Below are 15,916 nucleotides of genomic sequence, written 5' to 3' on the forward strand. Positions count from 1 at the left end.
GTAAGAATCTGTCAGTGTTGACACGGTCATGGAGAAGGGGTAGCCACGCCTACTAATTATATATTTTTACAATTGATTGCACATTTTCCCCCCAAAAGTCGACGATTAGTCAAAGCTTGATTATTTGACAGCCCTAATCCTCGCTAAAAAATGTAATCTCTCTCCCCACTTTTGTCCTCTGTCTCGCTCTTCTTACATCCTCACTCCTTCACTTCCTCCATTACTCCTTGCCCCCTGTCTCTCCCTCCCTCCATCCTCCCTGTGTGCAGATCTTCTCTCTGGGCTACTGTCCGACAGGTGAGTGGCTCGCCGTAGGCATGGAGAGCAGTAATGTGGAAGTGCTTCACGTCTCCAAACCTGACAAGTACCAGCTGCACCTCCACGAGAGCTGTGTGCTCTCCCTCAAGTTCGCCTACTGTGGTAAGTAACACATGCACCCTCGCACACACACACACACACACACACACACACACACACACACACACACACACACACACACACACACACACACACACACACACACACACACACACACACACACACACACACACACACACACACACTCACACACTCTCTCTCTCTCTCTCTCACACTAGACTGATGGTTTGGTTGCATCATACCCCCAGAGGCCATTTAATCACAGACAAGTTGAACAAATGTCTGCTTTTTCCTCATTCTTCACAGTGAAGCGTCATCCCTTCCTTTTTTCGTTTTCCTGTGCTCTACTACATAACTATTCCTCTCTGTCAACCCACATGCACTCCTCACCTAAGAATTATCATTTTATCTTGTGTGTTTGTCCTGTAGGTAAATGGTTTGTGAGCACAGGCAAAGATAACCTCCTCAACGCATGGCGGACACCGTATGGATCCAGCATATTCCAGGTACGTGTTTTTCTACAGCTCTGAATTTAAACAAGGTTTTGTCTGCCTCAGAAAATCCCAGATTATGCCCAACCACATGTTGCTGAATGTTGACTTTTACATATTTTGTCTGGGTGTCTCCATTGACAACTGTAAAGCAGCAAGAATGAATGACTTGTTAACGGTCTTTGCTCACAATTCGGATGGTACTTCACTCTCATAGGCTGGTCTGGGGACATGGGGACAGTTTTTGCAATCTAGTTTCTATTGCTCTGTTGATTAAAAAAAAAAAATGATCAATGCCAAACATATCTCTCACGTAAGATGTCATATTACCAGAACTTTGATTGCGAACGTAGGTCCCAGTTTGGTCACAGCTTGTCTGTATGTATCCCTGTCTGTCTGTCACGCCTGACACTGTGGTTCTATGGGTTTGTCACTCTGACATCATGCTCTGACGTCACTGTGATGTCAGGGGAACCACTCTTAACAGAATAGGTTTGCCGCTCTGGCTTCACAGTGATGTCACACTAACAGAATCCCTTTTTATGCCCATATATGGAGTTCCCTGATGTCATCAATATTAAGCCCATATTTAACAGGACTTCATATGGGAATGCCCATATATGGAGGCCACATACCACACTAACGGCTGGTTCTACAGACAGGGATCTCCATGTATGGGCATAAAAGGCTATGATGTCAGATGTCATAGACATCATAGGACTTTCACATAATGAATAACTGAGTAAGCATGTTTGGGCTCTCACACCATATCTCCATATATAGTACATGGATCTCCATATATGGGTACCAGGGGTCTCCATATATGGGTAACTGGTCCGATATACATCACTAGCCAGATGCCCATGTCGCCCTGAGGCGTCTTGCTAGTATTTAATAAATAATAATTTAAAAAAAAAGCGTAGATTAGTGTGTATTGTTCACTCATATTGTGTCAAATGTTCCTGGCTAATGACTAACATGGCTGCCTTCTCTGTGCCTGCAGTCCAAGGAGTCCTCGTCGGTCCTCAGCTGCGACATCTCTCCTGACGACCAGTTCATCGTCACCGGCTCTGGGGACAAGAAGGCCACAGTCTATGAAGTCATCTACTGAGGAGAATGCTGGTTGGCTGGAGGGGGAAAAAAGAAGAAAAATAATCAGGGGGGCAGGTTCTGAGGTCCCCCTGCACCAATGACTGTACAGAGAGTTGGTGGCATGGAAACAAGACACTTACTCGTACTTTGTTGTTTTGTTTACATTTGTGAAAGGATTGAGAGACAGAAAGACAGACGGAAGCAAGGGCCACAAAGTCACATCTCTGGAAAAGCCAACGTTGAACTTTGTTTTGATGCTCTGAGAATGCTGGTTAGTCTATAGCTGCACAAATGTGGGATTCCTCCAAAGAACTTTGTTTTTAGTTGTTTTTCTTTTTGTCCTTTTTTTCCTCCTCCTTTTTTTAACAAAATAAAACCTCTGTAGTGAACATGAAATTAGAAAAAAAAAATCTTATTTTTTTAGCCTTTGAATTCTTCTTGAGCTGTTGGACCACACTAAGTGGGCAGAAAGAAGGAGAGAGATGGGTGAGGGAATGCTTCAGGAAGGGCTGGACACAAAAGAAAGGCAGCATGTTCTTGCGCTGTGTGAAGGATCACCTGTGTCAACTTGGCCGAGTTTGGCGCAGTCCAGTCTTCAACGCACAACTGCTCCCACTGCTGAGTCTCTTGGGGTAGCAGGGGTTTGTGGCAGATGGCGGGACAGAGAGCTGTGAGATTCCAATGACCTGTCTCCCAATTAGGTTTCTGCAGCAACATGATTGTATTATCTGTGGTACATACAGAACTCTATAGGCTGAACAGAAACGTGTTGGGTTTCTCAAAAGCATCCAGAGACTGATGTTCATCTATGCTCCACTCGCTTATGATAGAATGGTAAATTTGGTTTCAAGATGGATTTGGGAAACCCGTCCCAGAACAGTCCACCACCACCACCACCACCACCACTCCCAGGACATGAAACAGGACTTAACTCAGTGCTCATAACAGGTACTCTCCAATTTCAGGGAAGTGGATACTACTACAACATTGTCATCATTAACACTCATTATTGTGTGTTTTTCTATTGTATTTGTTAGGGCACATAGGCAGACAGGTAATTTCACAACTGCATCGTGAATCTTGATCCTGCTATATATGGACTTGTAAATAAAGTTATCTAAAGGCAAAAAAGGATGGCTTTTGTGACTTGGAAACTGAATCTTTTTTTTTTTTTTTTCTTCTTTTTTTTCCTCATACAGTGTAATTTGTAGGTGAAAAGTTGTAGTTGAAAAACAAATCAAGTGGATCTCTGTATCCATGTGGGATTGGCGTGGCCCTGATGTGGATCTGGGACATCATGTGGCCAGACTGTTTCAGTCAAATATCGTCTCCTAATTTGGGCAAGGTTTCAGCCCGATCAGAGCCCCATTGACTTCCATTACAAAATTGTAAAGTTAAATATTAAAGAAAATAGTGGAGATAGTTCTGTTACTTCTGTTTCAGGATTAGCTCCGGAACACAAACACACAGTCTCACCCTCTTCCATCTAGACTATTGGTCTCATTGTAAAAAAAAACATCACATTAATCGGTGGGTTTAGTTGAAATGCTCCACATTTTAGGGGCGATAGTGTTACCGTTCTGAACTAATGTCTAAATACACATCACATAGTTTTGTAACTTACCCCTGATGCCAGTACCTCCGCCACCAAAATATGATGGACAGGTTCCACTTAGTCCTGTAGTCCTGTATGGCCAGATTACTATTCCACAATGACAATGCTACTGAACTACACCTCCCGAAAGCTGAGAAAGGAAGCCGTCATCTGTTCTTCATTACCGTTCACGAATATTTTTTTTACTCTCTTTAAAATATATATTTTCATTTCTGCCTAGCAGCAAGCTACAGTATATGTGCTTTAAATCACTTGATTTACAGTTGTACAAATGTACATGACTGCAAAGACGAGACCGAAGCAGGGTGGAGGCAGGACATCCGCTTTACCCCCGGATCACTTTCAGCACTTCAATGACTGGAAGCATTTGTAAATTGTGGCAACAGTCTGGCTCTCAAACAAGGTTCCACTGGTATATGGGTGCATTAAAGCCTTGAATAACAAGACTGTTGCACATACTCTACTTTTCATTAAAAACATGCAATGCTGAGACCATTTTCTTTTCATGAATGACATGAAATGAAAATGTAATTTTTTCCTCTGCTGATTGAGGGTCTATGGTCAGATTGTTTACTTAAGGTGTGGGCCCTTTTAAGCCTACACCCTTTTAGGCTGTAGGCTTACCCTTTGATAAAGATCTACGGTATTTGCATTTAAGATTTATCATCAAAGCCCTCATGTTCCATATTAATTTCATTTTGTCATCAAATGTATCTGTTTAATCAATCTGAGATTTCAGAACGCAAACCTTCAGTAGCACCTTCTTTACCGCACCTTTTTCACATCCGCCTGTTATAGCACCATCAGGAGGTTGACAAAATATATATATACAGGGTATATATATATAAAAATAACCCGGTTTTCAACCAAGAGCAATCTGTTTAGAAAGCGCTGACTTATCTCCAGCAGCACAGAACCACAGAACCATTAGATATAGAGTGAAAATGTTCCAAAAGATGGATTCGAACCAGGGACCTTCTTATAAAACACTGGCAAATATCCTGCAGCACACAGACAAGGAAATTGGTGACAACTATGGTAATTTTAGCTCCATAGAATTTAGATTCAAACGTTTGATATAGTGCATTTGAGTTTTGAACTCAGTCTCTGTATCCGTACTATGAATTACTCTTGCACACGTTCAGTGAAATATTAGAGCCAGGTACAAATGTGCCTTCCAACATTTTTCATTTTCTTCAAAAAAGTTTTTCCTACTACTCCTGCAGATTTTGTCAAAAACTCACACAAATCGTTCTCCACCATCTTGATCACATGACTCTCTGGAGTCATGTGATCAAGATGGGGGAGAACGGGGTAAGATGAACCACTTTTAGTAAGCATCTATGACAAAGGGCCATAAAAATATGAGTCAATGGCTAAGTTAACCCACATGATATTCTAAACTTTTAACAGTTTAATCTTGAACAAATAATGTATTTACTTATCAAAATAATTTAACACATTTCCCTTTTGCAAATAGTCTTATTTATTTTCTTATGGTTATTTAAACAATATAAAACCAATTAAAGTTATTCAGAACCTTTAATATTTGCAATTAATTAATATTAAAAAAATCTCTTAAATTAGTGTATTTATCAAAATGGAAGATCATTCAGCATAATTTGAGTAGCAAAGACCTAATACAAAATATGAAGAGTTATTCATATTAGGATAATTGGCTCATTTTACCCCTGGATATTTGGTTCATCTTGCCACCATTTTGACACAGGCTCATCTTACCCCGTTCTCCCCTATCAGTCAGATTTTTTACATTTCATTTCAATTGGCTATGATTGACTTTTGTGGGGTTGTCTTGGGTAGTGAACCTGGCCTGCTGGAGATCTGCACTTTGAGGATTTGGAAATGTGTAAATAATATCTTGTGTCTGTGGATTTGGTGTTTGTAACTTATACGAGAGGAGACTCACATGAATCGCTGGTCACACTTGAGTAACCAGAATTGAAGTGTGTGTGTGTGTGTGTGTGTGTGTGTGTGTGTGTGTGTGTGTGTGTGTGTGTGTGTGTGTGTGTGTGTGTGTGTGTGTGTGTGTGTGTGTGTGTGTGTGTGTGTGTGTGTGTGTGTGTGTGTGTGTGTGTGTGTGTGTGTGTGTGTGTGTGTGTGTGTGTGTGTGTGTGTGTGTGTGTATGTGAGTGCGTGCGTGCGTGCGTGCGTGCGTGCGTGCGTGCGTGCGTGCGCACGCTCGTGTGTGTGTGTGTGTGTGTTACCAATTTTCTCTGTTTATTGCCATTGGCAGCAACCATTTACCCCTGTGTGTCACACATATTTCATCACACTGCTGATGGGGTAAGCCAGCTACAGAAAATTGAACTTTTTTCAGGACACTGAAAATATAAATAATTTGACACTGCGGACAGTTTTATTCTCTGGATGGGAAATAGGCTCGCTAATAGTAAGTTGCTATGTATAGGAGGCCATGTCCAGCCATGTCTACATGGTGGAAGGCAATTATATCATAGAGTTGAAGCCCAAGCCCCATACCCACCCCATCATCCCATATGTCCGTTGTGTTTGACAGCAACAGGAAACAGACAGCCAATCGAGACGGCTGGGGGGCACGGTTTGGATTACAGCGGCTCTCCGCGGGCATGCTTATCCAAAATCTTATGTGCCTTCAAAAATCACGCGGCAGTGACGCATTCAAGATGGGAAATCTCAGACATGCCCCCAAATCTCGAGCGAAGTATAGATGCTTGACAAAGCCGGATCTAGTATAGATTGAAACCCCTAGACTCAACATGTGGGGCACATACTCTACCACTGTGCCACCCGAGCACCTAATTTACCGCTCCTATTTGGACGCTGTTAATACAGATCCCATGTAGTCGGAGGCCTTAGGGAGATAGAATGGTAATTTTGTGCTAATCAGTCTAAACGCCAAATTTTGCACAGATGTAGCCCAGGGCTTGCTCTAATGATTTAGCTAGGACGCCCGAGTTGGTGACCTTCGGGGTCGCCACAGCGGCCAAATCAAGTTGGGCTCCCATCGACTTTCTATACAGGAGGAAAATACCCAGATTTTTTTTTTCTGGGTATTTAAGTAGGATGTGAGGGGTCTAACTAGGGGTTTGTCATGATGTGGCCCCAGAAAACAATGGTTTAGTGATGAAAAGTGATGAGTCATCACTTTTCACTTACTTTTCACAGTTTTGTGGGTGTTTCCTGAGGCCATTTGTAGCCCACGGAATGTTTTTTTCTGCAAAACAAATGCTTGCAATGGATTCAGCATCATGACAAACCCCTAGTTAGACCCTTCACATCCTACTTAAATACCCAGAAAGAATAAAGTTTTTCTGGGTATTTAGAAAGTCGATGGGAGCCCAACTTGATTTGGCCGTTGTGGCGACCCCGAAGGTCGCCGACTCGGGCGCCCTAGCTAAATCATTAGAGCATGCCCTGGGCTACATCTGTGCAAAATTTGGCCCTTTTAGACTGATTAGCACGAAATATCCCCAAGGCCTCCGACTAGCTTAGGGAGATAGAATGGTAATTTTGTGCTAATCAGTCTAAAAGCGCCAAATTTTGCACAGATGTAGCCCAGGGCTTGCTCTAATGATTTAGCTAGGGCACCCGAGCCGGTGACCTTCGGGGTCGCCACAGCGGCCAAATCAAGTTGGGCTCCCATCGACTTTCTATACAAGAGGAAAATACCCAGAAAAACATTTTAGCTTAAAGGAGTAGTTCAACCCCAAAATGACTTTTTTTCTATTGATTACTCACACCATGGAGACTTGAGTAACATAATATGTTTTCTATTTTGTCGCATTCCTAAGACAAAAATATTATCTATCTATAAATGCGAGAAGTCTCTGCGTGTGTGTCTGTCTGTCTGTCTGTCTGTGTGTGTGTCTGTAATCCGCGTATCTCGAGAACCGTTCGTCCCACCGGCTTCAGATTCGGCACGCGCGTTCCCCGCCGCGGCACGGAGTGCAGTGCCGGGTCTCGACCCGACCCGACGCGCGGTTTTCCCGAACCGGCGCGAAACGTTCGGAATCTCCTTATGCGGGGTTGATTGTTGACATCAGGCTGTTCCGGAGGAAATCGGCAAAAGCTCTGACTCATTGTGACATCACTTCATAAAAGGCTCTGACATCACGTACACCACATGAGTCAACAAAAAATCTCTGTGATTGTGTATGTATGTATGTAATCCGCGTATCTCGAGAACCGTTCGTCCCACGGGCACGCGCGTTCTCCATATTTGGGCATAAAATGAATGCCCCTATGACAACAGGTATAATGAGGTTTGCATTAAAGGGGGAACCGGCACTGTGTCTGCAACACAGTTGGAGGCACAGACAGATACTCCATATATGGGCATAAAATGGACGCAGATAGACAGATATCTCCATATATGGGCATAAAATGGACCCAGAACTATAACTGCAGTGATCTCCATATATGGACATAAAATGGACGCCGACAGACAGACAGACAGATACAGATATCTCCATATATGGGCATAAATGGACACAGGCAGACAGATGGTCAAAACGGGTCCTATGAAAACAGGTATAATGGGGTTTGCATTAAAGGGCGGGGCATTCATTCCCTATTTACATTGTTCCGAGTTGGCCAGGTCGCCGACTAGATGCTGGGCCGCCCGAAGCTTCTAGTTACAATAAATGTGCCCCCATTGATTCCAAATGGGGACCCGAATGCACCCGGAATCAATGGGGGTACATTAACTATAATCACATTTTTGTCTTCTTAGGAATGCAAAACATACAAAAAGGTATTATTGAACTCAAGTCTCCATGGCATGAGTAATCAATAGAAAGAAAAGTCATTTGGGGGTGAACTACTCCTTTAAGGCTAAATGTTCTTTGTAAAGATATGCATGAGTAACTCAAATTGTCTTTGAAAATGCACTGGGCACTCTAAGTATGTCTGTTTGGGTGGCTTAGTCGGAAAAGCTCTTGACTCATCCGCAAAAGGTTATGGGATCGAATCCCACCACTGGCACCTGTACATCTGAGCTATGCCGCCGATGGCATGTTTTTTTTTCTCTCCTTTAAATGTCCATTGTAATTGACAATGCATTGGGTGCTTAAAGTTAAATATTTCAAAAACTACAAATTGTTTCACAGTAAACATCTCAATCATGCATGTCCACAGTAAGGTGGAATTTTTGAATTGTGAATCAAGTTGCTCGGTTAAAGTATGTAGGAACAGCTAGGTGCCAAAGATTTAAGTTTTAAAAGTTAAAGTTATACCATGTAACTTTTTTTATGAAACAAATATTAAAATTGTCCTAACTGTTAAATCGCTAAAGTTTTAGAACACCCACTCTGTTATTTTCAGCTTCTGAAGCCTTCTCTTTATATGTTTTCTATGAGTTGTGAGGGGGGGAGAATTTCCCGGCAAAATGATGTCATCTCCCACATGATACACTACCGGCCAATCACAGCGCAGATCATACACCGCCGGCCAATCACAGCGAGTCTGTCTCTAAAGGAAGTAGCTTCCCTCAGCAACTGTGTTTACATTGGTGAAGGAATCTTGCTTGCTACTCCCTCAATCCTGGTCTAAAAATGACAGGAGACGGCTCTACAGATGCGTATCGGCGAGGCGGAGGTGCTCGTGACGGCCGCGGTGGTCCGGCGACTCCGGCCGAAAAAAGCAATACCGCTACTGACCATTAGTTGAGCAGCTTCCACAGTACAGCTTTAAATATCTCCCAAATTACAAAACATTTCAAAGTAAAACGTTCAAGCATGTGTGTCCACAGTTAGGTAAATTATAAAAAGTAATATGAATATGAGTGTCTAGGAGAACATGTTTTTTTGAGGCGCGCAAATCTGCCATTGAGCCCATACCTGCCAACCTCAGCCCGTCAGAAAACAGGAGATTTCTTGGGGGAGGGTGGGGGGGTCATGACTGCAAAAAGTAGGCGCACAGAAATTGATTTGATGACTTAAGCAATGTAAGACCCATCTTTAATAATAATGCAGTCATGACTTAAATGAATATCTGTGTGACGGCATGCAATAGCCCCACCCTTTAAGGGGGGGTGGGGTTCTGGGGGTCCTACAGAAAAAAATTAACGTAGTAGATGTAATTTCCAGTGTTCTGGTGAATTTTGGGAGTTTGACACCTCCAGGAGAAATTCCCACAATTAGTTTGTTGTTCGTCTAATAAGAAAAAAGACCATTATGTTTCAAGCAGCAAGTAGCTTAATGAGTTAGGATACTGTGCCAATGATACAGAGGCTGTGGGTTCAAGCCCCACCGAAGATCTTACTTTAAAGACTGATTTCCAGCAGAATAACTTCAAAACCAGTTCAGAAAGCATTGTGAGATGACCTCGCCGACGTCACCGTGCTGGCGCAGTGGACTAGTAATGAGGCCTGTGAAGTAGAATACCTTTAATAGGTTTGTTCAAATCTGGCCATGGTTGAGGCGGGGTCTGCTTTGGGTGTGTGGGCAATGCATGCAAGATCATACAGATATTCACTTAAGTAATGACTTAAAGTTGAGAAGTCAAGATGTCTTACTTTGCATCAAATCTGTACACCATTTGGCATTTTAAGGCTGAAATTGTACCCACGCTAAAGCAAGCCTGATAAAAGTATCAAACATGTAAAAAGAATTAACAGAACACAGGGAAATATTATATTTCTGTTAAGAAGTTTTGGGGGGAACCCCAGACCCTCGTTGTGGAGTTCCGTGCACCCCCACCTACCCAGAAAAGTATGTCCCAAAATCAAGGCGAAAAAACTGGAAAAAAGTGAGTCTCATCAAGGCGAAACACCCGGAGAAAAGTGAGTCACAAAATCAAGGCGAAACACCTGGAAAAAAGTGAGTCCCATCAAGGCGAAACACCCAGAGAAAAGTGAATCCCATCAAGATGAAACACCCGGAGACAAAAGTGCAGTCCCAAAACCCCCCAAAATCCCCAAAAAAGTGAGTCCCAAAATCAAGGCGAAACACCCGGAGAAAAGTGAGTCCCATCAAGACGAAACACCCGGAGAAAAGTGAGTCCCAAAATCAAGGCGAAACACCTGGAAAAAGGTGAGTCCGACGAAACACCCGGAGAAAAGTGAGTCCCATCAAGGCGAAACACAAAAGTGAGTCCCAAAATACCAAAAAATACCCAAAAAGTGAGTCCCAAAATCAAGGCGAAAACACCTGGAAAAAAGTGAGTCCCATCAAGGCGAAACACCCGGAGAAAAGTGCAGTCCCAAAACCCCCCAAAATCCCCAAAAAAGTGAGTCCCAAAATCAAGGCGAAACACCCGGAGAAAAGTGAGTCCCATCAAGACGAAACACCCGGAGAAAATGAGTCCCAAAATACCAAAAAATACCCAAAAAGTGAGTCCCAAAATCAAGGCGAAACACCTGGAAAAAAGTGAGTCCCATCAAGGTGAAACACCCGGAGAAAAGTGAGTCCCAAAATCCCGCAAAAAGTGAGTCCCAAAATCAAGGCGAAACACCTGGAAAAAGGTGAGTCCCATCAAGACGAAACACCCAGAGAAAAGTGAGTCCCATCAAGGCGAGAAAAGTGAGTCCCAAAATACCAAAAAATCCCCCAAAAAGTGAGTCCCAAAATCAAGGCAAAACACCTGGAAAAAGGTGAGTCCCATCAAGACGAAACACCCGGAGAAAAGTGAGTCCCATCAAGACAAAACACCCGGAGAAAAGTGAGTCCCATCAAGACGAAACACCCGGAGAAAAGTGAGTCCCATCAAGTCGAAACACCCGGAGAAAAGTGAGTCAGATCAAGACGAAACACCCGGAGAAAAGTGAGTCCCATCAAGGCGAAACACCCGAGGTCCAAGTCAGACCTCTAGAAGGCCAATCTGTCTGTAATCGAGAGATTCTAGGCTGACTTGGACCTCATTTGCATGAGTTTTTTTTTTTCCTCCGGGTGTTTCGCCTTGACTCACTTTTTTCGCCTTGATTTTTTGAGAGAGAGCTAGATCTCACACCTTTCAACCCCCCACATTTCAAATATTCATTTTCAGGCAAACATTTCCACAGTAAGCTGAACATGATAAAGTTTGAACATTGTTTCTAGGTGTAAGTTTGTAGCTCTAGTAGCCTACCAAAGTACTTTTTCCATTGACAATGCATTGGGCGCTTAAAGTTAAATATTTCAAAAACTACAAATGATTTCAAAGTATAATTCTCAAGCATGCATGTCCACAGTAAGGTTCAATTTTAATGTGTGATTTTACTTTGAAATGTTTTGTAGTTTTGGAGATAACTTTGGCACCTCGCTGTTCCTTCATACTTTATAACTTGGCGACTTGATTCATCATTCAAAAAATTCAACCTTACTGTGGACATGTATGGTTGAGATTTTTACGTTGACATGATTGGTAGGTTTTGAAATATTTAACTTTAAGTGCCCAATGCATTGTCAATGACAATGGCCTTTTAAAGGAGAGAAAAATCAAGCCATCAGTGGCAATTGCTCATTTGCAGAGGTGCTGGGATTTGATCCTATGAACTTCCGATGATGAGTCAAGAGCTTTTCAAACAGAGCTACTATAACTCAGAATGGGGGGGGGGGGGCTCCCAATGCTTTCATAAAGACAATGCTTTCATAAAGACATTTTGAGTCACCCATGTAGGTAGGTATGTTTATATAGAAAATTCCAACATAGTGGATCATTGAACGATGGGAAGACTGGGGTTTGAACATGGCACCTCTGAGCCGAAGAACTAATCATTAGACCACTATATCACCTCTGAGGCTCTTGTCTCTTATTTAACATTTCCTTTGTTTTCTTTTCAAGGATAGAATAATATTAATAGGAGGAAAAAAAACACTTCAAAACACAAAGAGAGTTGTACCCTGAGTTTCTGACAGGTAGTAAAGTGGTCTCAGACTGGATTAACCATTGGGCTGGTGAGGCCGTTGCCAGGGGCCCTTGGTTCTCAGGGGCCCTTGGGGGAACTGGGCCGCGTGGTCATTGACAATTTACTATTAAATGTATACGTTAATTAAAAATCAAATGTGTGGGCCCCTCATCTGTTGTCAACAGGTATTTTCTTACAGATGATCATCATGGCTTAAAATCAGAGCTGGGTCCGTCCCTGGTGAGTGGTGCTATTAAGCGTACTACGAAGCTTGGCCAATTTATTAACTTAACTTATTTACTCTATTGATTTTATAGTTTTTTTCATTAGCATAGTTACTTTAAGTAAAGTTTTGTAATTATGAATTACGTTTACGTTTTGAGCAAATTCACTCCAACCATATCCATGTTGAGAGAGAAGTTCAGAGTAAGAGCTGTAAGCAACAGTTAAAAAGCTAAACTAGATGCACATTTCCAAAGTATTTTCAATTGCCCGCAAATTTCAACATTTCAAAGAAAAGACTGACACTGGAAAAACTTAAAAAGATGAACACAAGTCGTATTTATTTTTCACACATAGTATTTCTTTTACAACACATGGTAAATGGCGTCAGGGGGGAAAATACAGTGCATAAAAAAAAGATACGAAAAAATAAGTAGTTCCTTGGCTTTTTAAAAGAGTTACTAATCATGAGGCATTTAAAATAAAACAGTTGGAACAGAGTAAGCACAGGCAAGGGTGATATGTTACTGACAGTGGAAAAAGAGCATCACATACTACAGTATGTCCCAATATCCACACCAGCACACTGAGGCTGCTCACTGCACAGTTCACAGTGTCACTGTGAACAGTATGCCAGCCTGGGTAGGAGGACGGCGTCATTAAGGTCTGCCCATGGCTGACAGGATGTGAGGGATAGGGGAAAGAAGCAGGCATTATATTATACATGTCATATTATGTTGAACTCTGTCTTCACCTCTCCTCTCCTTCCTACAGCGATATCACCACTAAAGAGGTCCGCCATCATTTAGCACCGCAGAGGGATGTTTTAACAAGTATTTCATCCGTAATATGTGTCTGTAATCTGTGTCTGTAATCTGTGTGTGTGTGTGTGTGTGTGTGTGTGTGTGTGTGTGTGTGTGTGTGTGTGTGTGTGTGTGTGTGTGTGTTTGTGTGTGTGTGTGTTTGTGTACATCACAGCAGGCTTCCAACTTGTTCTGGATATGTTAAAAAGAACTATAAAAGAAAACAAGAAATGTATTTTTTTCCTACAATAGTAGCCAATGTGGCACAGTGAAAGTTAGGGCTAGGCAATATATCAATATCATATGAGACATCATACTGTGTAACCTTTCAATTAAACAAAAGTTATTTTTGATATAATCTTTCACAGGTGTATTTTTCACTATAACCACTCTTCTTTCTTTGTGTGTGGGTGTCTGTGTGTTGTTTTTACAACTTCAAACCTTTTTTATTCTCGCAAAATGCCATGATGACCTTGTAGAATTCATTGTTTAAATCGAATTCTGGGAATTGCAGTTCAAACAGACAACAGAGCTGCCATAGGTGTTGCCAAAAGAACTACTAAAATGGAGGTTACACATTATGACTTTAATATTATAGTCGGAATACAATATTAGCTTCACAATATGAATATTGAGGTATTCGGTCAAACATATTGGGACATTTCATTTTGTCCAGGGCCCACTAAGGCCCAGCCCTAGTGAAATTGAGACCTCTTGAGTGGCTAAACCTGTAACCCTCATCCCAGCTAATGCCTGCTGCATACAGACCACAGACCCAACAGAAACACTGAAGTAGCATTATCAAATAGTAATTAAGACCAAAATCTGACTAAAGTACGGTTATTAACACTTCTGTTTTTGAAACAAACAAACAAAAAACAGGAAAGAGAGAAAAACAAACCGGGAGTAGAAGAACTCTTCTTTTCATATAGTATATATAGGACTGCTGTTTTTACAGTGCTGTCCCACTGCCTGTCACCATCACCAAGGATACACACACATCCAATAGAAAAGTTCAAACAAAACAAAAATTAAATGGCTGAAATATTTGTCCCGCCCCTGCTTAGTTGTGTCTGTGTCTATGTGCACACATTTATGTACATCCCTCATTGTTCTCTCCCACAGCCAAAAATAACAGGTAAAGGCAACCACAGCCCCTTCCCAGATACATAAACATATCATTACATAAAACAAGCAAACACTATTAATACAAAATATCAAAATAAATGGCAAAAAAAAGCTTGAATGTGCCTTTAAAATCTACACATTTGTGATGAGAGTTCTACTAAAGCGGTGAGTTCTGATATACAAGTTGTTGTCACCCAGGTTGGAATATGATACAAGGAGGATTACAAAGGAACAATCAGTCCTAGGGTGTTGTGTCAATGAATAGCAATCGATAGCTTATCAAACATGATTTAACCCGAGCACTGAGAACGCTGGCTTGTTAGCACACAAATATTGGGACGCATTTACTCTCAAGTTGTTATTGTGATTTTGTTAAAGGAACAAACTGAATATGAAACGTAATCAGGGATCAATTACGGAAGGTTCCATTCTACTTATCAGGTGCTGTTTTAGTTTACGGCTAAAAGAATAGCGCAAACGCGTCGAGTTAATTCCACCGCTTTGCCTTACAGTGAGGCTGGCGTGTGGTGGCTGTTTCATCTGGCTGACAGTGCCTTTAATCAGAGTGAGTGCAGCGCCGGGCGTCAGGAGAACAATCCAGAGGAATTAGAGGAGAACAGCTCGCCTGATGTTCTCTGTTTGTGTCTCTGGGCCCTGGGAGAATCCCACTGACTCTGCTGCTCATTAGACGATGCCTTTTGTCAGACCAAAATAAAATAGATATTAGGCAGCGAGGGGGAGGGGGCAGGGAGCATTGTGACGAATGTTTAATTGGTCGCTCTGTGTGTGTGTGCGTGCGTGTGTGTGCGCGTGTGAGTGCGTGCGTGCATGCGTGCATTCGTACACGTGTGTCTGCGTGTTTGTGCACAAGCGAGCTACCCTCTTTCAGTGGCGTCAGTTCAGCAAAAGCTAGGGTATGGCAAAGATGGGAGTCCTCATGGATAAGAGGCATTACATTTTGTATAACACGATTATATTGTGAATATAGCAGATCGACATGCTCTGCGAGGCGTTGTGAGCATGTAGATCGGCTATTTTCACAATGTCTGAAAAAAAAAGATTGGCCGTTTTTTACACAGGTTTCTACGGTAGCTAAACTTGGCATGTTAGTAAATGTGCCACAATTAACAATAATGCATTGCACCTGTGCAGCTGACCTGCGAAACCTGTGAATACACCATTTTGTCAAGATGGGGAGAAGTGTGGAGAATAGTTAAAGTGACCATTTTGTTACATTTTGCATTTGTAGTTATGTTACTGTAATTTAACAACATAATAACCAGCGCAGATAGACAAAGAGACATTCGTGGATTTATATTTAAAAGTAACTTTTATTTTCCCCCCTGGACCCAGGGTATGGCAA

General features: G+C 42.1%; 1 protein-coding gene across 2 annotated transcripts in view; it reads left to right on the forward strand.

Moving 5' to 3' along the window:
* Nucleotides 1–1,980, forward strand: part of tle2a (TLE family member 2, transcriptional corepressor a) — a gene marked incomplete at its 3' end in the record, with an annotated part of 61,709 nt that extends 59,729 nt beyond the window's left edge. For both annotated transcript variants that reach the window (XM_080721879.1, XM_080721880.1), the window contains exons 18-20: nt 270–420; nt 808–884; nt 1,873–1,980. In XM_080721879.1, coding sequence (XP_080578005.1) covers nt 270–420; nt 808–884; nt 1,873–1,980 — 336 coding nt within the window. The remainder of the gene's footprint in view (nt 1–269; nt 421–807; nt 885–1,872) is intronic.
* Nucleotides 1,981–15,916: the final 13,936 nt, after the last annotated feature.

This window comes from Nannobrachium achirus (genome assembly GCF_963921795.1).
Source record: "Nannobrachium achirus genome assembly, chromosome: 1".
Lineage (NCBI taxonomy): Eukaryota > Metazoa > Chordata > Actinopteri > Myctophiformes > Myctophidae > Nannobrachium > Nannobrachium achirus.